At 43.5% G+C, this 22035-nt stretch overlaps 1 protein-coding gene and 1 long non-coding RNA gene across 2 annotated transcripts in view; both read left to right on the forward strand.

Annotated features, from left to right (window-relative positions):
• The first annotated feature begins 297 nt into the window (after nucleotides 1-297).
• LOC116272915 overlaps nucleotides 298-22035 on the forward strand; it is a 31196-nt gene continuing 9458 nt past the window's right edge. The window contains exon 1 of the long non-coding RNA XR_004181439.1: nucleotides 298-673. This is a non-coding gene — a long non-coding RNA (uncharacterized LOC116272915). The remainder of the gene's footprint in view (nucleotides 674-22035) is intronic.
• On the forward strand, nucleotides 2305-4847 carry LOC116272914 (forkhead box protein B1). The gene has a single exon (XM_031661812.1). It carries the CDS (start codon nucleotides 2376-2378, stop codon nucleotides 3351-3353), a length of 978 nt encoding a protein of 325 aa, XP_031517672.1. The 5' UTR covers nucleotides 2305-2375; the 3' UTR covers nucleotides 3354-4847.

The following is a 22035-nucleotide window of genomic DNA, read 5'->3' on the forward strand; positions in this document are numbered from 1 at the left end:
GTGTTTAAGTTACGTTTTGGTGAGTTATTGACCGCCTCCGAAACTATACTTAATGAAGTTGTGTGTGTGTGTGTGTGTGTGTGTGTGTGTGTGTGCATGCGCGCGCTGAAAGATCTTTTTTATGCTAACCCAAAACAGCTCCACTAATAATGCTCTAATATCACTTAAAGTGTTGTGTTGAAACTTAACACCCAGAATTCTCTACGACCACCATTTCTAGGGGAAAAAAAAGTTCTCACATTTCTGGACTTTGAAGATGATTCTGTGTGGTCTGTAGGTATTGAGTTTTTAACAACCCAGTAAAATGAATGTCTTTAAAAAACCTTAAAGGTCGGAGAACGTGCAGAAACCGGTGGGAACTCCTGGTGTGTACTCATAGAGTGCGTGCATGCAGGCGGGGTCGACTCACTATTTACTTCATAGCAATTTGATGATGATGATGATGACGACGGCAGCGACGACGATGAGGATAATGACAATAATAATGATTCATTTAACCCTCCCAAGGCGAATCTGAGCCGAAGGGAGCCTGCTGTTCGCACCAGGCGGAGTGACCCGAGGCACATTGCCCCCTTCCCAAAAAGGAAAAATCTATGGTTCTTTCTCCAAGTTGTAGAAGATACTGCTGTTTTAGTGGGATCGCAGGCAGCTTTTGCTACACTCTAAATCCTAAGTAAGTTCTCCATACAAAAAAAAGCGGGGGTGGGGGAGTGAGAGGGGTGGGAGGGTTGGGGAGGGGAGTTCCGGCTGTAAAATGAAAACTTCCAGGATATGCCTGAGTTCTAAAGTTTCAAACCACCTGGGAAAAGCGAGAGCCCCTGAGGCTTACCTGGTGATAAACTGTATCAAACTCAGGCCCTCCCCAAGTACGCACAACATTTGCCCCAACAGCCCCTGAGCCTCCGTCCTGTGTCCAACCAAATTCCCGGAGGACTTTTAAAGCAAATACCTGGACTTTTCGCCCAGATACACTATTTTAATTTTTAAAAATTTGATCGATACAGTTACATCCAAAATGGGCTCTTACATGGGGATGTCCAATCACATTTTGAAAGTATTTTGTAAATTCCATCACTTTTTCAAAGCTACACACCTAACTAAACAGAGCTGAAGCAGCTTCATAGGAAGGTCAAGTCAAATTTCGACCTAACTCCTGGGGTACTAGGGGGCAAGAGTGTGTTTTCATTATAACAACCCATGCAAACAACCCCGGGTAGTGCTAAGCGCAGGAAAAGGGTCGGTTTCAGGGGAAAGGCGTGCCTAAAGTTACCTAACAAATACAAACCGGATACAACGCAGAGGAAACAGAATACCCCAGCCAAGCAATTTCCATGTCAAATATCATCTGCGCGGCTGCTCCATCTGTGAATGTGAGTGGTCGCCTGGCTCCCTGCTCCGCGGCGGCCGCCTCCTCATACCTTCACACGGCGCACACCGGCCGGCGCGTCCTGCTTGCTGCCAGTGGCCGAGGCTCTTCCCCCTCGCCCAGTCTTGAGCTGGAAGTAATTCCTATTGGCCAAGGTGTCCATGTAAATAGGTGTGAAAGAAACCAGAGCTGGCCGGGCTCTCCCTTCTCGCTCAGTCCCCTCCCTCTGCAGCCCCCGCTCCCCCTCCTCTTCCTCCTCCTCCCAAGGCGATTGTCATATGATAGCTAAGAAGTGGCACATTAATGAAGCGCCGCTACAGGGGTCTTTTCTGCTCCTGTCACTGCTTAAAACTATCAGATGGTTCGAGGGAGGGCATGGAGGCAGCCACCTAGCTCAGCCGAGACACGGAGCCCACAGTAGCGCCCTCCGGAGCCCTAAGACCTTCGCTGCCACCATCCGCGCCGGGAGTCCTCAGCCGAGCTCGGCCGCCCGCAGGACGCTCCAGGAGCGTCGCGGACCGGGCGGCGCGGGACGCTGCGGGGCTGAGCTCAAGAGCCCAGGTTCCCGCCGAGTCCAACAGGACACAGACGCTGCGCTCGGAGAGCGCGCCGAGAGAGAAGCGGCGCGCTGCGGCGCCCTCCCGGATGCGGACGCGCAACTTGAAGCAACTTTAAGGTGAGCAGCTCTGTGTTCCGTCCCTGCACCCCGTTCTTGCCCCAGGCCGGACTTACTTCCCGGCTATCCTAGCGCCGTTTGTCCGCTTCCCCTCCTGCGCCCCCTGGCTGGGTCCCACTAAGCCCGCAAAGTTGCTGGCTCAAGAGCGCGGGCGCCGGCTGATCGAGCGCCGCAGCCCCCACCCCCGACCCCCGAAGTCTGTTACTCGGCCTGGCTGACCCCGCCGGTGTCTCTGTGCACCCATGCTACCTCCTCTTATTACCTCCCCCTTCCCAGATCCGAGTAGTCCGCCGGCCCGCGCGGATCCAGAGCAAGAAGAGGGCGAGGAAGAAGATGCCTCGGCCCGGCCGTAACACGTACAGCGACCAGAAGCCGCCCTACTCGTACATCTCGCTGACCGCTATGGCCATCCAGAGCTCTCCCGAGAAGATGCTGCCGCTGAGCGAGATCTACAAGTTCATCATGGACCGCTTCCCCTACTACAGGGAGAACACGCAGCGCTGGCAGAACAGCCTGCGCCACAACCTCTCCTTCAACGACTGCTTCATCAAGATCCCGCGGCGGCCAGACCAGCCAGGCAAGGGCAGCTTCTGGGCGCTGCACCCCAGCTGCGGGGACATGTTCGAGAACGGCAGCTTCCTGAGGCGCCGCAAGCGCTTCAAGGTGCTTAAGTCCGACCACCTGGCGCCCAGCAAGCCAGCCGACGCGGCGCAGTACCTGCAGCAGCAGGCCAAGCTGCGGCTCAGCGCGCTGGCGGCCTCGGGCACGCACCTGCCACAGATGCCCGCTGCCGCCTACAACTTGGGCGGCGTGGCGCAGCCCTCGGGCTTCAAGCACCCCTTCGCCATCGAGAACATCATCGCGCGGGAATACAAGATGCCTGGGGGACTGGCCTTCTCCGCCATGCAGCCGGTGCCCGCTGCCTACCCGCTCCCCAACCAGTTGACTACCATGGGCAGCTCTCTGGGCACCGGCTGGCCACACGTGTATGGCTCCGCCGGCATGATCGACTCGGCCACCCCCATCTCCATGGCGAGTGGCGACTACAGCGCCTACGGCGTGCCGTTGAAGCCGCTGTGCCACGCGGCGGGCCAGACGCTGCCCGCCATCCCCGTGCCCATTAAGCCCACGCCGGCCGCCGTGCCCGCGCTCCCTGCGCTGCCAGCGCCCATCCCCACCTTGCTCTCGAACTCGCCGCCCTCGCTCAGCCCAACGTCCTCACAAACAGCCACCAGCCAAAGCAGCCCCGCCACCCCCAGCGAAACGCTCACCAGCCCGGCCTCCGCCTTGCACTCGGTGGCTGTGCACTGACCCGCAGGAGCCGAGGCCCCCTCTCGTTCTCCTCCCCACCACCTCACTCGCCTTCCCTGGCTCCCAGCCCTGCCCGCCGCAACCTGGAACCGCCACCCTAACTTATCCCTTTCGCCTTCGGCCAACCCGTCTTGCCCCAAGAGAACTTTGTTTTGGACCCAGGAGACAAAACACAAACTTGCAGATGGGCCGGGAGGCGCGTAGGAGTTGTCCTAGTCCCCACGTCAGGGAAGGCCGGGGCCACCTGAGCCGAGCCATCCCCTCCCTGAGGCCCCGAAACCCCCTCCCATTTGACTGGCGGGGGAAATCCTGTCACCCTCTCTTCGCCGAGAAAAGCGCGTCTTCCCTCCGCCCAGATCGGCGGAGCCCCGAACTCTGCGCAGTTTCGAGACTAGAGAAACTGCCTCAGATGTTTCCAGGAACAGATCCCCCCCACACCCCCTCCCCGCGAGGGCTGCAACCGCGCAGGGGAGGGCCGGATCTCTTTACGTCTTGGAAATCTGCAGCAAAAAGGAGCCACTAATCTTCCTACCCCACTCGCCTCCGCCCATCCGGCAGGGGCTGGGCAGACCACAACTTCCCGGGGTTGCGGCCCTGCCTCCTGGGCTTCTGCGGAGATTTTGTTGTTGTTGTTTGGGGTTTTGTTTCCTTCCAGAGGCTCCAGGCGCTGGGAGTTAGGAAAGAGGCTGCCAAGCTGAGAAGGCGACGCTTGTCCTCACACAGCAAAACAAAACTAAAAGTAACCTTGTATTGTTTACAAAGCGCCCAGTAATATGTAAACAATGAACTTGAATCTGCCTTGCTAGGCGGACGAATGGGCAAAGCCCACATTATAAGTACCTGTTGTAATGTGAATGTTTACTCTTCATTTCTGGCCAGGTTTAGGGGAGGGAAGTGGGGATGGGAAAGTTAATTGGGATGTTAACTTTCCGATTACTTAGAGACCTTTTTAGCTATTTATTTTACTGTTGGAAAAAAAGAAAGAAAGAAAATGAAATAAGCCCAAACCAAGAAAGCATCAAGGGCAACCCGGGAAGAACTTAGATAAGCTGACTGATAACATGAAGGGATGTCACCGGATAGCTCTCCCACGGACAAGTCTTTCTGTTTGCTACCAGAACTTTTCCAAGAAGCTAAAGGGCTGCAAAGAGATGTAAATACTTGTGAATAGGAATGATTATACACTGTGTAAAATGCACTTTTGTTTGTCGTATTCCTTTAGACTCTTAGATAATTGGCTGGAAAACGAACTGTTGTTCTGGTGTGACCTGCTTAAGTTAAAAAAAAAAAGTTGTAGTGTCATCAGAGCTGTAAAATTTTTACCTATGATTTTTCCCTCCCTGTACAGAATTAGCATGGCATTTTAAATATTGATGTTCTTGTTCCCAGCATGCCTGTTTTAAAACAAAGGATTAAAAAAAAAAGGGGGGGTGTCTACATTAAATTATGACCTAGTCCAAATAATATTTTCTCATTAAAATATGTAAATTCAAATTTTAGTTTTGTGTGTTTTTGAAGAGTTGCTACAAATAATAATTTTGCAAAAGATGGATGTAATGCTCCCCTAAGCATGCTTTCTGCAATACACCGAGTAATTTGCCTTTTTCATATCATATTGTGAAAATAGCCAAACCTTTTATGCACTTGCAGATTGTGGGAGAAATTATTCAGACAGAATTTTGAAGGTATTTGTGTATAGGGAAAAAGGAAACAGACTATTTCTATTACAGATCAGGTGCACAGGTGCAGTGTTGAAAGAAAACCTGTTTTTGAAACAATAAGTACTTTATATGTATTTTGTCTATATTAAAATATACATTTTATGAAATATAGCACTTATAACGCTTATGTAAAAATCAGGTAGAAAATATGGAGACTTAAAAAGTAAAAACAGACTTGCTTACTCAATGCTTATATTCTGATGCATCTTATTTAGTGTGAGTATTCAGTCCCTTGCTCCTTTAAATTATTGCAGTTGTTAAAATTTTTTAAATAGAAATTACCTAAAGGTTCACCTTCATGTCAAGATACCTGTTCACTTTGAACTGAACAGATTTCTTTCATTCCTTCCTCTGAGAAAATAATGCTTGATGCACTTATTTTAAAGATATGAATGAATTTACTTCAAACGCCTGACTTGAAGTATTTGCTTTTCTTCATATTTTTGCAGAGAATTAACATTTGCTAAGAATTTATGGCTCAAGGCTAAATGACACTTTATTGAAAGGGTCACAATATTTCTGGAATGAGATGTGTATTCACCTAATGAACTTACAAGGCAAAGAGAAACTTAAATGGTGATTAACACTTTACTGTGTAAAATGATTAAACAAGAGACCCTTGTGCAACACAGAGAAACCCACATAGAAACCACAATCACTGTACTTCATAGGAGGATCCTTAGCACCTGCAACCATTATATATTTAGAGGACTACCTGAGAAACAACTTAGGATTAATGCAAAAGGTAATTAATCCTGTTCCAACCATTTTTTAAAAAGAAGGATCCCACACACAGCCAAAAAAAAAAAGGTGGAAAATAAATGAATCATTGGACTGATTAAAATGCATGAAGCTACTAAAGCTCGTCAAACAGGGGACAACTAAACTCATTCATCAAGCCCAATTCACAATTATATCAACAAGATCAGCTAAAGAAAGCCTGGAAAACTTAACCACCCCGGGCTAGGAAACTCTTAAAAACTTTGTTCTCAACAAGAAATCATATACTTTAAAAAAAAAATTAAATATGTTTTCAGTTGCCTGCAAAAGAAAATTAAGGCCATCTCTGGAATACGCTAATCTCATCGAATTTGGTAACACTGAATTCAAGCTGGGGATGAAGGAAGTATAAAGGCCTAACATGGGCCTCAAACAGTTTATAAATCTTCAGCTTAGATAAATGTTCCTCTTATAACAGGCACTAGAATTCAGAGATAAGTGATGTGTACATACACACACTTAATACCTAGAGGTAAATAAGATACAGATCTATTTCTGATTTTTAGCAAAGGAGAGATTTCAACTCAGTATTTGAAAATGCTCTTTTCAGCTGGTAAGTTCGTCATGGTGTATTGCAAAGAATGAAATAACTTGGGCATTGTGAGCCCTCCTTTCACAAATGCAGGCATCTTTTCTCAGCCAAAGTTGAATGAGTAAAGTAAAAAAAAAAATCCATTGATGATATTTTGACCTTGATCAGAAATCCAAAGGCAGTCCAAACACACATGCCTCCACGCCACTCCATCCCTGCCTCACCCCCCCAGCTTTGAGACTTATGCCCTGTTTAGCTGAAGTGCCCCACAAATAAGGAAGTTTATAACTATGATACCTTCAATGGCTCTCTTTGTCATGTTAAATCTTTTCACCTGGCTCAAGTCCAAAGTCAATACACACAGCTTTAAAATAAAACTGGAAGAGACAACGCCATGGAGTGGGAAGGTGTCTGTGTGGGGTTTGTCCCCAGAACTGAGATAAGTGATAATATTTTCTATTTTGTAAATTCAAGCAGTATTGATTTCTTAGTTTCGGATTTTGTATTTGGAAACTTGGCTATTCTGTTACTTTTGGTTTTTTACATGATTCTGCATTTGACTGAGTTTTTAAACAGGATTCTCTGTGATTTGAGGAAGCGCTGACACAATGAATGAATTTCATGCACTTTCTCAAGAGAGAAGCTACAGAAATTCTCACTGTTTCTATTATCTGATTTGGGAGTCTTGAAAAACCTGAGTGAGGAGTGGCACTAGTAAATGATCATCAAAATGGCCTAAATACTATAGCAGTGAGTTTAATTCCTTTAAAGAGATGAGAACATTGAGGGTCTTGCAAGCATAAATATGGCCAGGTGCTCAAGAAGGATGAGGTGGGAAGTAGGAGGGAGGAAGAGTCCAAGCCGGTGCTGCAGACAGTAAGATTTACATTCGTTTATGCAAGACTAGGGGCACTGGGGGATTGCAGAGTGTAGGGGTGAGGAATGGGTTTATACTTTTACAAATGAAAATTCCCTTTGCAAAAGGTATTCAACTAAGAAACAGAAAGGATCAGGATCTATTCTTAAATTCTTAATATAAATGTCAATTAATTTTTTTCTCCTAAAAGCCACATATGCACAGAGACACCCAAACAAAAACAAAACAAAAACCACCCAACCCACCGGCTGTGAAGCCTCAAAGGGGATGCATTTGTTTCGTTTAAACTAACAACAAATTATCTAATTAATATGTTTCAATTACAGCATGAAAGGCACAGCCCCTGGACCGCCCGCCGTGGAGGCACAATAGCCCCAGAGCCCACTCTAGGAATTTACAATAACTTCACATCTGTTTCTTTATTTTCCACTTTTTGAGTCTAAAACTCCTCTCAAGATTACTTCAAACCACGGCCTCAGTTATGAAATATGTCCCAGTGTTAAAGGGGGATGAAACTTTGCCCACGGATGCTTCATTTGCAAGCAAAAAAAGGTGAAAGCCCATTGAAGAGCATTAAACAAATATATTAGAATTCTGTCACTTTATGCAATTGAGTAGATCAAATGAAGGGTCCCGGCCACTTCATTCACTCTCATTCACTCGAATAGAAAATGCAAAGAATAGCAATCCGAGACTGGGCCACCGATGTAGATTTAGCTCCTTTTTACTGGGAGACAAAAAGGCTGAATTTTCACAAACACATTGCTGACTCGGGGACTAGGAAACCGGCACTGGAACCCCTTTGGAATTTAAATTCATTTTATCTTCCTCTCTCTTTGGGGGAATCTGTTTGCACTACAGTGCAAGATGCAGCAGGCATCCTCTGGCTTCTGAAAAAATGGGGGAGGGGAAGAAAGTGAGTGGGGGCAGGCAATGTGGGACTTGGGATTCTCAAGGAACTCTTGGTGATCAACAGTCAGGTCTGAGATAATAAGTTTAATTTAAACATATCTTTTTTATATATACTTTATGTTCTAGGTAGACAAATCTTTACCTATGTCAATATAAACATCATTATATCATACACATTTCTAAATCTACCTCTTTGCTAGGCTTGGATCGCATAAACCACTTGTTTTCAAAAACCAGAATCACATCCGGGTCATCAAATTTTCTTCTTTCAACTAATATATCTGGTCTTTGGTGTCATAACAGGCTAGATAGCTGAGCTTGCAACCTCACCTGTTCTATCTCTCTTAGTCTCTTCTCTTCTCTTATCTCTCTTGCACACGCACGCGCGCACACACACACACACACACTACTTTCTGCTAGCTACCCTATCTGAGCACTGTGATAGTTAAACAGGTTATGTTAAAATCAGGAGAGAGGATACTCTTTGGTTAGAATTTCCAAGTCAGAATTCTCTTACATTTTCATTTTTCATGCCCGGAGTGGGGAAAATAAGCCACATGTATCAGGGTAATTGAGATAATCTTGCTCAATTTTGGGATACTTTTATCTTTTGCCTTCAATGCTTGATGTTTTTGTTTTGGTAAACTTTGTAGACTTTTATTGGCCAACATTGTAGAAAGGTTACAGTGACTATTAGTGGTATTTCTAGAGACAGTGTAAGAAAAACTAAAGTAGACTTATCAGCTTTCAAGATGTGATTGCAGAGGAATAAACCAATTTTTCTCAAACTTGAAATCAAAATGAGATCTGATCTAAAGGAGAATATATTTGGAGGGTTTTCTACTGTGTTTTTAAATTTTGTCTGGTATTATTTCCAGGTACCTTTAACATTTTTCAGTTAGCTTTAAGAATTATAAGATCATATTCGACGCTATTCTTCATTTAATTCTTGGGATTGTGCCTGGAGCTGGGAATAGGACTTTGAAGGGGAAGTAGCTCAGACCTCCAGATATATTTAAAAAAAAAAAAAAAAAAAAAAAAGATGTTGAAAACATAGTTGGTTGCATATAGCCATAGGCTATCAAACTCACTGGAACTAATAAACTAATCAGAGATTAACTATGAAAAATTGTCGTTGGCTAACTAAAATCTTCCCTGAAAGATTGTCCTTCTAGAACATCTTCAAGAATATTTGGACAAAGCGTTCTTTGGGGGCAGCCTCCTTTTGCCTGTGTCTGCAAATAACTGATGTCAAATCAGTTGCAGTCTTTTGAAGGAACAAACTCTTGGAGCATTAATTAGAGCAGATTAAGCTCAGAGATAAAACACATTCTTTATGTATCTGTTGTTTGCAGACATTGTGATTCTAATTCATGCTTTGCAGCCTGTATATTTTTATTTACTCAGTTAATTTCTCTCCATGAGCGTTCCCTGTTAACTGGGTTTACTAAGTATACAGTACCGCAAGAGTTATTGGTTAGCAGAAATAATTGTTTTCAAACTCTGCTTTTGCTACAGATTTCTCTCTTCTTCATGAAATACAACATATTGGTAATTCCAGCATGTGATAGCATATAGAGACAGCAAAGGATTTTAATTTTGTGCCACTTAGAAGAAGCTTAGTATTTATTAAGTAATATCTAGAGTGTTTTGCATTAATTAGAGCAGCTCCTTGGAGAGACATTACAGCCAAGAATGGTTTCACATAACAGGAAAACTCTGAGCATCTGAACTTCCCTACTAAACCTGCTACAGTAAAACCAGAGCTGCAAAGGTCTGGCTTGCTTGGAAATATCAACACATATTTTATTGATTTACATATGTTTGATAGACTGAAAGTCTGTGTATAACAATAAAGTGATCATTGACAAGTTCCACACCACTCTGGGTGCCAGGTGAGCTACAAAAAAAAAAAAAAAAAAAAAAAAAAAAGCTGAAATAATGGTTCCTCTGAAGATTCTTAGCTTGATTTCATATTGGAGAAAAACCCTCCACATTCAATGTATTCTTCAGACTGAACCAAGTATTTCTATGACTGCCTAGAAGATGAAAAGTTGGGTTTCCATTCTTGTGTTGTGTGTTGGTAAACAGGGGAAGGGCAGGGGAGAATAAGGGAGAACAGGCAAGGATAACATCTTCTATCAGATTAGTCCAGATTATGTTTAACACAGTGGTTCCTGTGCCTAACACAGAACAATTGATGACTGAATGATTGAGCATTCTGAAAATAGTCCCATTGGTTTAGCTTAGGTAAGAACACTATGCTTTTGCTCCAGGTGTCAGTAATTAAGAGTGTTGACTGAGATTACGTTTCTGCTGTGATATTAAGTTTGTAAAATTAAAACATGTGAAATGCATTTAAGTTTACTTGTGGATGTTATTGGCTTCAGTAAAAGACAACCCCTCACATAAAACAAGAAAATGAAAATGATTAACTTTGACATAGAAATATAAACAGCAATTTGATTAATTATAGTGCTAATTATTCTTTGCTGTGTAGCCAAACATTATCCAATTCTTAAAATGGCAGGTGCTGAATAAATCATGTAAAATAATTACTTGGAATTTCACTGCAATGAGAAATGGTGCAGTTTAGAGAGAGGTTTATATTGATTTCTAAACATGTAATAGGTTCTATTCTATTTCATTTAGAAATTTAGTTGGTACTGTAAAAATACTTTGTTATAGGAATATTTTATATATTTTGCATATGCATATTTTAAATCATTCATTTCTTCTTTCAATATTTTCCATAGTTATTTCTGTATAATACATTTTTATATCCTGCTTTTCTCCAGCATACCATAGACATTTTCCCATCTAACTATATACTTTGAATAACCATTGATTTTAAAGGTTGTATAGTATGCCACTGAGTGAATTCCTTCTGTTTGGGCATTTAGAATGCTTTTAGGTTTTGTTTATTTTTGCTAATACAAAGAATGTTGCAGTGAACATATTTTATACCTAACTAAATGCTAGTTCCAATTATATAAAATAAATTAGCTTTTGGCATACTGAATTCCTTAGCAGCTTCCTGCAAATTCAATAATGTAATTTAACTTAAGATTTCAGCTTTTGCTCTTGTATTTCCATTGCTATTTACCCTGCACCCAGGAACCCAGAGCAATATCGGCTTGACTTAGAATCATGAAAGCACTGAATGTTAGTGTTAGAAAGGTCCTGAGAGATTCCAGGTAAACCAATATATTTATTTTACTTACTTGTGAATCCCTCTGATATATTATCTTATCTGCAGCCCAATGACTTAACAATACCAGAATCAGGTTCTAAAAACAAAGAAGAAAACTTCAGTCCTACCACAGATGCCAGACAAATGCAACTAACAATAAAAAATTATGCAGGAGGCCGGGCGCGGTGGCTCACACCTGTAATCCCAGCACTTTGAGAGGCTGAGGCGGGTGGATCACCTGAGGTCGGGAGTTCAAGACCAGCCTGACCAACATGGAGAAACCCCGTCTCTACCAAAAATACAAAATTAGCCAGGCATGGTGGTGCATGCCTGTAATCCCAGCTACTCAGGAGGCTGAGGCAGGAGAATCGCTTGAACCCAGGAGGCGGAGGTTGCAGTGAGCCGAGATCGCGCCATTGCACTCCAGCCTGGGCAAAAAGAGCGAAACTCCGTCTCAACAACAACAAAAATAATTTGCAGGTATTGAAATTGACAAAATGAAGTCTTTATCTGATCATGTGAGTGAGCATGATTTCAAGGCAGCTCATGATGCATGGCACGCCATACCCTTTTGAAGTGGGTGTACTGGGCAGTTTGAGCGACTAGAGGGAATGGTCATTGCTTAACACCGGATCTCAAGAGAAAGAGATCCACCTTGAATTGGAATCATTTCTTAAGTGTCTCATATCCTTCCCCAAATTACAAACAGTCTTCCAGACAGACTGCCTTGAGTCCAAAGGGTTCAGGCCCACAACAGATATTGACCAATTTGTTTCTTTGACTGCTTTGAAATGACTAATTCCCAAGATGGGAGATTGAGAGGAAGGGGATGGCAAAGCAGGCAAGGAAACTGAACTTCAGGCTTCATCTCCTTGTTGTAGCATTTTGTTTTGACCTTTCTTATCTGACACTTTTGTGTCAGACTTCCCCATTCCAGGTTCTTGAGACCTTATTTGTTTTTAATAATATGACTTTGGCCGGGCACGGTGGCTCACGCCTGTAATCCCAGCACTTTGGGAGGCCAAGGTGGGCAGATCACGTGGTCAAGAGTTCGAGACCAGCCTGGCCAACATGATGAAACACCGTCTCTACTAAGAGTACAAAAATTAGCCAGGTGTGGTGGTGCGTGCCTGTAATCCCAGCTACTGGGGAGGGTGAAGCAGGAGAATTACTTGAACCCAGGAGGTGGAGGTTGCAGTGAGCTGAGATTGCGCCACTGCACTCAGCCTGGATGACAGAGAAAGACTTCATCTTGAAAAATAACAATAATAATAATAATGATAAGGTGGCTACACAGTGCGTGAGGCATGACACTGGCACCCATCAGTGCTTGTCAGTTGGAACAGTCAGAAGAGAATAAAGAAGGATAAGCATGAGGTCCGCACCTCATGCTATAACTAGTCACTGAGATTGAAATCATTCTCCTGAATTGGGATCAATGTTTTTTGTTGGGAGAAAAAATCATAAAACCAAAGTAATATTTTCACAAACTACTTTTCCATAGTCTTCAAACAACGAGCCACCATCTTCTGAGCTGATCATTTCCACTGTTCTAAGTTCTTTAAAAAAAACTTACTCATTTTATCCCAATAACAGCTTTATGAAATAGGTACTTTTTTATTATGCCCATTGTACAGATGGGAATATTGAGGCACAGAGCATTTAACTAACTTGCCCAAGTTTACCCAGCTAATAAGTATTATCTATACCCTATGGATACTCAATAAAAGTTGGTTTAATATAAAGACACTGACACTAAACTGCATATTCTTCCTAAACTGTCTTCTATTTAACTTATTTGGGGGAAAGAAAACCTTCTATATAACCAAACATAGTCCTGTATTCTAGCTTACAGCAATTTTTGATATTTGATCTCGGTCAGATCATGTACCAAAAAAGTCACACTGAAATATCTCCATCGCATCCTTGAAAATGGACCTCCGCATATAGCCAACCAACCTGGATCCATACATCATGATTAACTTAAATCTTCCAGAATTGAGGGCAGCCACATGAAATCTAAGCAGGAATGCGTTCTTACAGTTAGAAGAAAATTACCAACCTGAGTGCCTTTTTCTTCCCTGACAGCCTCTATCAGATCATAAAACACATCAGAAGCAGGAAAAAGTACGATTTTTGCACTTTTTTTTTTTTTTCTTTTTAGATGGGGTCTCACTCTGTCACCCAGGCTGGAGTGCAGTGGCCTGATCTCGGCTCACTGCAACCTCTGCTTCCTGGGTTCAAGCGATTCTCCTGCCTCAGCCTCCTGAGTAGCTGGGATTACAGGCGTGCAACACCACGCGTGGCTAATTTTTGTATTTTTAGTGGAGACAGGGTTTCACCATGTTGGTCAGGCTGGTTTCGAACTCTGGACCTTGTGATCCACCCGCCTTGGCCTCTCAAAGTGCTGGGATTACAGGCGTGAGCCACCGCGCCTGGCCCATTTTTGCACTTTTGATTTTAAAAAGAAGAAAAATAGAAAGAAGGAAGAAATGATGTAACTTTCTAACTCAGTAAATATAATTTCATCTGTTGTCGATGGAACCAAATATTGAGGAAATCAGCATTTGGTGTTTTCTCTTAATGCTCAGCTTTCTAAAGTATGCTTTCTAAAGTATGCTTGGGCACTCCCATAGCTTTTTCAATGCAACTCTCAAAAGGCTGGCATTTATTTGTTTTTGTAAGCGTGCATTTTAAGAAGGTTGTATGTCTTTGTGTTGACTGTCCCAACTCTAGCCTCCATTTTGACCATTGGTCGCAGTTCTGAGTGACTCCTGAGAAACAGTTTATGCTCCCAACTCGAGTTATGGGCTGCCAGTTTGCTGTGTGTCTGGGAAGTTTGTCAACCTTTCCCTAATAGAGCTGTGCTTTGGTAAATGTGTTTCGGCTGGATAAGGCTAGCGAGGTTCACCCGGGCTTCTTGTTTGTCTCATGCTGGTTTGGTGGTTGAACTTGCCAAATAAGGGTTTATACCTGGTACTGCACATGATCGCTCACTACAGGAAGTCCTGGAGCTATTACTCCAGTGGCCAAGCTTAGCCTTTGGAGTCATTACAGCCCCCATGCCATTTTTAAAGATGTATACAGTTGCAAAGACTGGGGTCCTTGTTGTCCCTCTCTCCCTATTCTGTTCTGAATTTTTGTTTTTTTTTAAATTTTTTAGGAGGCGTTTTCCTGTTGTCACCCAGGCTGGAGTGCAATGGTGCAATCTCAGCTCATTGCAACCTCTGCCTCCCAGGCTCAAGCAATTCTCCTGCCTCAGCCTCCCAAGGAGCTGGGATTACAGGTGCCCGCCATGAGGCCCAACTAATTTTTGTATTTTTAGTAGAGACAAGGTTCCACCATGTTGACTAGGCTGATCTCGAACTCCTGACCTCAGGTGTTCCATCTGCCTTGGCCTCTCAAAGTGCTGGGATTATAGGCATGAGCCACCGTGGCCGGCCTACAAATATAAAAATATCTGGTCACAGCAGTGCATGCCAGTATTCCCAGCTACTAGGGAGGCTGAAGTGGGAGAATCACTTGAAGTCCAGGACTTTGAGGCTGCAGTGAGCTAGGATCATTCCGCTGCACTCTAGCTTGGGCAACAAAGAGACCCTGCCTCTTAAAAATATAAGTAAATAAATTTAAAAATAAAATATCTAGTGTTAGTTCTGTTTTCCCAGCTGAATCCTGACTAATAGAGTGTTTATGAGCCTGGATCACTTAATCCTTCAGCACCATAAAGTCTACTCAACTGATGCATACTGAACAATGGACACGGATGCTCTACTGTGCTAGGAATTGGCAACAGGGACATAGTTACGAATACATACCCAACAAATCCTGATTTCCAGGAACTTACCATCTAGTAAAGAAGACACACATGGAGAGTATGCCTCAATAAAAGAATCGGTTCTTTGAAAATTCTGAGAAGGAAGAAGAGAAAGAGGAGGAACAGAAGGCCTTGAGAGGATTTGGGGTTTAGGACTGGCTGAAGACTAATATTTCAAATTCAAGTTTACTAGCATAAGGACTTTGGGTGGCATATCTGGCAGATAGTGACTTTTCCCACTTGGTGGAAAGAGACCTGATGGTTGAGACAGAGGGAGGTCAGATTGAGTGTGTTACAGTACCAACAGATTCATATGCCTGCTGTGTAGCAATAGGCTAATACGCAGAGACAGCAAGGGTTGTAGCAGAGAAGGAATTTAATAATTTCAGGGTGGCCAAGCAAGGAGATAAGAGGGATAAGAGAAGACACTCAAATCCATCTCCCCAAGGAGCTCTGGGCTGAGTTTTTAAGGGGCTCATGGAGTACAAGGGGCTGGAAAATTGGGTTGTTGATTGGACAGGGTAGGTGATAAAATTATCAGGATGTAGAAACCACATTCTTTAGTGAGTCATCTTCTCTTGGGGTGCTTCAGACCAGCTGACATCAGTAGTTTCATTGGCATGCAGGATCTGAAAGAATATCTCAAATGGAAAACTTAACATTTCAAAATGCTCAAGTTGTCATCTGTAGAGCAGTTAAGGGGAACTATAATCTAGGGTCTATGTGATTCTAGGGCAGCAGGCAAAGAATTATAAGGAAGCAAGTCAGAGTGTAAGCTGACCTAATGTGCTACAAGCATGGTGTATTTTCATTTCTCCCCCCTTCTTCCCTGGTTAATTTTTATAACGTTTATAGGGATAATTTCAGGTGAAGAGAGCAAATTGATGTTCTGGAGGCCAGAGTGAAGAGTCTGTGGAGCCAGTGTAGGCCTTAGGAGATTTATGAGCAATGAGGCTGCATACAGAAATGGCCTCACATAGCAGGAAGATAAGAAGTAATGAGAAGATGGATAGAGAGGTGCAAGCCCCATGAGAAGGACACCTGAATGTTCTGCAAGGATGAGAGTTGGGGCTTTCACAGTTCCTTTCATCCAGTACTAAGAACTCTAATTTCTTAGATGCCCACTGTGTATGTATATGGTCTGATTCATATGTCATTCTTTTTTAATCCTCATATCAACCCTAAAAGCTACCCCTATGACACACACGGGCAAACTAATACCTAAAGAAGCCAATACATTTCCTGATGAGGGGCTGACTGAGATTCAAACCCAGATTCTACCTGACTCTAAATCCAGTGCTCTTGCCAGTTTAGTCCACTGCAATTGTAACATACAGCAGCATGTCCTTCAAAAAGTATCTATTTAATAGGATACCATTGAGGCTAATGTGACAAATAGAAGGAGGTAATGGTGAAGTAATTAAGAATTGAAGGAAATGGATGAATTTGGAAGACATATCCCACAAATCAGAGGACATGGTAACTGACTAGAGAGTGGGGGAAAAGATACTGGGCAGGAGAGGTAAGGATTAAAATAATTGAATGACAATTCATTTAGTCAGCACTACTTGATTGCAAGTAACAGAAACTCAACTCAACCTGATAGTTCTAGCAAAAGTCCCATGAAGGAGTCTGATTCTTTCTCTCTGGATCATCACTGTAGCTAAAGAGATAAAGTTCTCTGATTGGCCACATATGGGTCAAGTTCCATCCCTGGGACCTAGGGAGGCAGGTCCACTACACAGAAGTCCTGAGGCTGAGCAGGATTCCTTTTGAATGCTCACTATACAGTAACACTAATTTTCAAGGCTGGTTAACTAGAAATGAGGTACCGTGGATGGAAAATAGCAACAGTGGGGAGCAAGTGGCTTTGGGAGAAAATGTTGAGTTTGGGTGAGGACCTGGTGAGCTTGCACCAGCTCCAACAAAGATGTAGCCCAATCTGGTAGGTGTCCAGCTGTAACCTGAAATCACTCTCATGTTTTCTCAAAAACTTTAAATCTTTTTACCTTTTAAGGTAAAAGTGTGAATTCTAGAAATTTTGGACCACCCATTGATTTCAAAAGTAGAGTGAAAGGGACAAAAAATAATGAATGAACTTATAGAACCTACATGCAAAGTAGAGTGAGATTTTTTCTTTGTGAATGCACAAATTATTGGTTCAGGTAATACCATTTTCATCCCCTCTCCATAAACTTTATGGGTTTGTGGCATTGAGCAAAAACAGGAGTTGACAAATTTCAGCCCACGAGCCAAATTCAGCTTGCTGTACAGCCTGTGTACTAAGAATGATTTTTATTTTATTTTATTTTGAGATAAAGTCTCGCCCTGTCGCCCAGGCTGGAGTGTAATGACGCTACCTCGGCTCACTGCAACCCCTGCCTCCTAGGTTCAAGTGATTCTCCTGCCCCAGCCTCCTGAGTAGCTGAGATTACAGGCATATGCCACCACACCCAGCTAATTTTTTGTATCTTTAGTAGAGACAGAGTTTCACCACGTTGGCCAGGCTGGTCTCGGTCTCCTGACCTCGTGATCTGCCTGCCTCGGCCTCCCAAAATACTGGGATTACAGGTGTGAGCCACTGTGCCAGGTCTAGTTTTTACATTTCTAAATGCTTGAAATAAGTCAAAGGAATAATAGTTTGTGACACATGAAAATTATATGATATTCAACCTTCAGTAACCATAACTAAAGTTTTATTAGAATATAGGCATATTCGTTAATTTACTTATTTTCTGTGGCTGTTTTGGGCTACTAAAGCAGAGTTAAGTTGTGCCAGAGACCACATGACTTGCAAAGCCTAAAATATTTATTATCTGACTCTTTAGCGAAAAAACTTGCCAACATCTGAGCTAGAAACGTGGAGTATGAATTGGTCTGTGACAGGCCAACCAATATTTATTGGATGGTTACTGAGCTACAAATCTGGTAAAAAGCCAAGATGAAGTCTAGATTTTTATCAAGTAATCCATTTGATTGTAAATGTGGGAGCTATTAATAAATTTATTCATAGCCTGTTACAGAAGTTGGATCAGAAAGCAAAAGCTAGACACAACTCTTAGTATATCCTTATATTTCTCTAGTTGCTCATGGGACCATCTCATATTTTTACAGACTGTGTAGTTTACAAAGTACTATCAAACACGCCATTGGTTTGAGCCAATATGTAAAACACTTCATAGTTATCTTATGATAAGACCTGACTTCTCCTGAATATAACATTTGCTAGGAATTGGTTGGTTAAAATATGTCATAATATGCTAGCATACAAACAAATGGATCAATTTAAGAAACACATTACTTGTTAGATCAAATAAGCACATCCCAGGTAGAATGAAGATTAGCTGGATGCCTTCCCAGCATCATTCTCACCTTTCCAAAACCTGCAGTTTCAGTTTGGGAGTGCATGAAGTAATAAGAAAGCTGCTTCTACCAAGAAACCTATACTAAGACAAGCGGTCCATTCTCAGGCACCATGACTGGTCAGACAGATATGTGGTCCTTAGTTGATCCTATCAGCGTGATTATAAGAAATGTGCCAGGGCCGGGTGCAGTGGCTCACGCCTGTAATCCCAGCACTTTGGGAGGCTGAGGCGGGCGGATCACGAGGTCAGGAGATCGAGACCACCCTAGCTAACACGGTGAAAGCCCGTCTCTACTAAAAAATACAAATAATTAGCCGGGCGCGGTGGCGGGCGCCTGTCGTCCCAGTTACTCGGGAGGCTGAGGCAGGAGAATGGCGTGAACCCAGGAAGCGAAGCTTGCAGTGAGCACTGAAGCCTGGGTGACAGAGCGAGACTCCGTTCCCCCCTCCCCCACAACAAAAAAAAATGTGCCAGAAATTCTTCAAAGTCAGTCGTTCTTTCCTGATAGAATTGAGTGAGGAGTGGATGGGAGTGGCTGGCTGCCCTCGTAGGAACCCCAGATAAACTGCTAAGATGAAGCTGGCATTGCAGAAGCAACAGTGGAGAGAAAAAGAAACAAATGGAGAAAAAAAAAAAATGCTTGGGACATTATTGAGTCACTCTCTAGGGTGCTACCTGATGTATATCAAGTTCTGCCTTGAACATTTGAAGTGTCGTGAACCAGTAAGTGCCCTTTACTCTCCTAGTTTGAATTGGATTTTCATTTACATGTGGCTAAAACACATCAGGTAACAAAGATTCTTTGATTTATTCATTCATTCATAAAATGGTGTGTGTGTGTGTGTGTGTGTGTGTGTGTGTGTGTGTGTGTGTGTTTCTGACCCCAAATGTTAGTCTTTTCCAAACAACAACCACAACTGTTACCGGATATGAGTCCTGATCCAGACCCCAAGAGAGGGTTCTTGGATCCCTCACAAGAAAGAATTTGGGATGACTCCATAGAGTAAAGCGAAAGCAAGTTTATCAAGAAAGTAAAGAAATCAAAGAATGGCTACTCCATAGGCAGAGCAGCACTGAGGACTGCTACTTGGTTGTTTTTTTTTTTTTTTTTTTGAGACGGAGTCTCAGTCTCGCTCTGTCGCCCAGGCTGGAGTGCAGTGGCCGGATCTCAGCTCACTGCAAGCTCCGCCTCTCAGGTTTACGCTATTCTCCTGCCTCAGCCTCCCGAGTAGCTGGGACTACAGGCGCCCGCCACCTCGCCCGGCTAGTTTTTTGTATTTTTTAGTAGAGACGGGGTTTCACCATGTTAGCCAGGATGGTCTCGATTTCCTGACCTCGTGATCCTCCCGTCTCGGCCTTCCAAAGTGCTGGGATTACAGGCGTGAGCCACCGTGCCCGGCTGGTTGGTTATTTTTATGCTTATTTCTTGATTATATGCTCAACAAGGGGTGGATTATTCACGAGTTTTCCAGAAAAGGGGCAGAGATTTCCCAGAAATAAGGGCTCCTCCTCTTTTTAGACCATATAGGGTAACTTCCCAAAGCTACCATGACATTTGCAACTGTCAGGGCACTGGTGGGAGTGTCTTTTAGCATGCTAATGCATTATAACTAGCATGTAATGAGCAGTGAGGACCACCAGAGGTCACTTTCATTGTCATCTTGGCTTTGGTGGGTCTGGGCCAGCTTCTTCACCACATCCTATTTTATCAGCAGGGTCTTTAGAACCTGTATCTTGTGATACCAGTCCTGCCAGTGTGACTAAGAATGCCTAACCTACTGGGAATGCAGCCCTAGTAGGTCTCGGCCTTATTTTACCCAGCCCCTACTCAAGATGGTGTCGCTCCAGTTCAAATGCCTCTGACACAACCAATTCTTACATTTTCCTACACCAACTCTAATATTACCCAGAGGTAGTGTAGAACCCACATGTCAAGGGATCAGTCCCACAAGACTGCCCCACTTCAGACACCAGCCACAAATGAGGTCCTCAGGTTACCTGCACTTGTTACTGGCTGACTGCAAATTCAGAGTCTCCTTGCCCCCATTCTGTAATTCACTAGAACAACTGCCCAGTTTATTATAAAGGACACAGCTCAGGATAGTCAAATAGAAAGGATGCACAGGGCAACATATTTGGAGGTGGGGGGTGGGGGTGCAGGGCTTCCATGCCTTCTTTGGACATGCCACCTTCACAGTGCATCCACGAGTTCATTAGGGGTTTTAATGGAGGCAGTAGGCAAATTGAGTAAATCAATGGTCATGGGTGACTGAATGTGATCTCCAGCCCCTCTTCCTTCCCCAGAGGTCAGGAGGTGAGGCTGAAAGTTCTAACCTTGTAATCACTTCGTTTTCTGGCGATCAGCTTCCTTCCAGAAGCTGTATAGCCCGCCCATCGTCCCCTAAGTCACTTTGTTAGCATACAAAAGACAGTAAATTCCAAGTGTTTTAGGAACTCTGTGTCAGGAACCAGGGACAAAATCCGAATATTATTATTATTGTTGTTATTGTTATTTTCACACAACACAGGAAGCTTTATTCATCCACTACTGCTCCGGAGAAAAGCAGGCTCAAAGAGATCATTTACTTTAATCTGCTGCAATCTTGGGCTTCTGCCAATTCTCAAAATCCACTTCAGTTCATCCAGCTTCTTTTTCTCTTCCACCTCTCTCCTCCTCTCCTCTTCGGCTTTTCTCCTCTTTTAGGTAACAGTAGCCTGTGGCTCCATAGGCCATGCTGAGGAACAGGGTATTTTTGAAAGAACAGCCAAACTCAAGGAGGCAGAGAGACCTACACTGGTAGCACCATTTTCTATTTTTTATTATACCAAAATTACCTACACTTATCCTGCTCATATGTTATGCTCGGCTCTGGAAACTACTCAATCTGTGCCTTCAAATAACTCATGGGGCTGGGCGTGGTGCCTCACGCCTGTAATCCTAGCACTTTGGGAGGCCTACACAGGCGAATCACTGAGGTCAGGAGTTCAAAACCAGCCAGGCCAACATGGTGAAACCCCGTCATTACTAAAAATACCAAAAATTAGCCGGGCATGGTGGTGGGTGCCTATAATCCCAGTTACTCGGGAGGATGAGGCAGGGGAATCGCTTGAGCCTGGGAAACAGAGGTTGTAGTGAGCCGAGATTGCACCACTGCCCTCCAGCCTTGATGACAGAGTGAGACTCCTCCAAAAAAAAACAAAAAAAAAAAACCAGAAAAATAACCAGTCACTGGATGGGGAGAGAGAACAGGGTTGAGGAGGGAGAGCAATGCACAGAAACATGGAGTTTAAAGCAATGAGCTGTAAATTGTATCTGTCAGAATAACTAGTGTCCTAGACACTTTTAGTCATTTCCAGTAGTGACTTCACAAATACGGGAAAGACTTTAGTTTGCACTTTGTATCCCTTTCCTCACATAATCCTCAGATGTCATTAATTAATGATAAATTAATAACAACAAATCTGTTGAACAAGATTCTTCTCTTGAG

Source organism: Papio anubis, unplaced genomic scaffold (assembly GCF_008728515.1).
Source record: "Papio anubis isolate 15944 unplaced genomic scaffold, Panubis1.0 scaffold255, whole genome shotgun sequence".
NCBI classification, from domain to species: Eukaryota; Metazoa; Chordata; class Mammalia; order Primates; family Cercopithecidae; genus Papio; species Papio anubis.

Bases quoted from the DNA above. Each gene is read 5' to 3' on its own strand.
- LOC116272914 (XM_031661812.1), top strand. From the start codon at position 2,376: ATGCCTCGGCCCGGCCGTAACACGTACAGCGACCAGAAGCCGCCCTAC.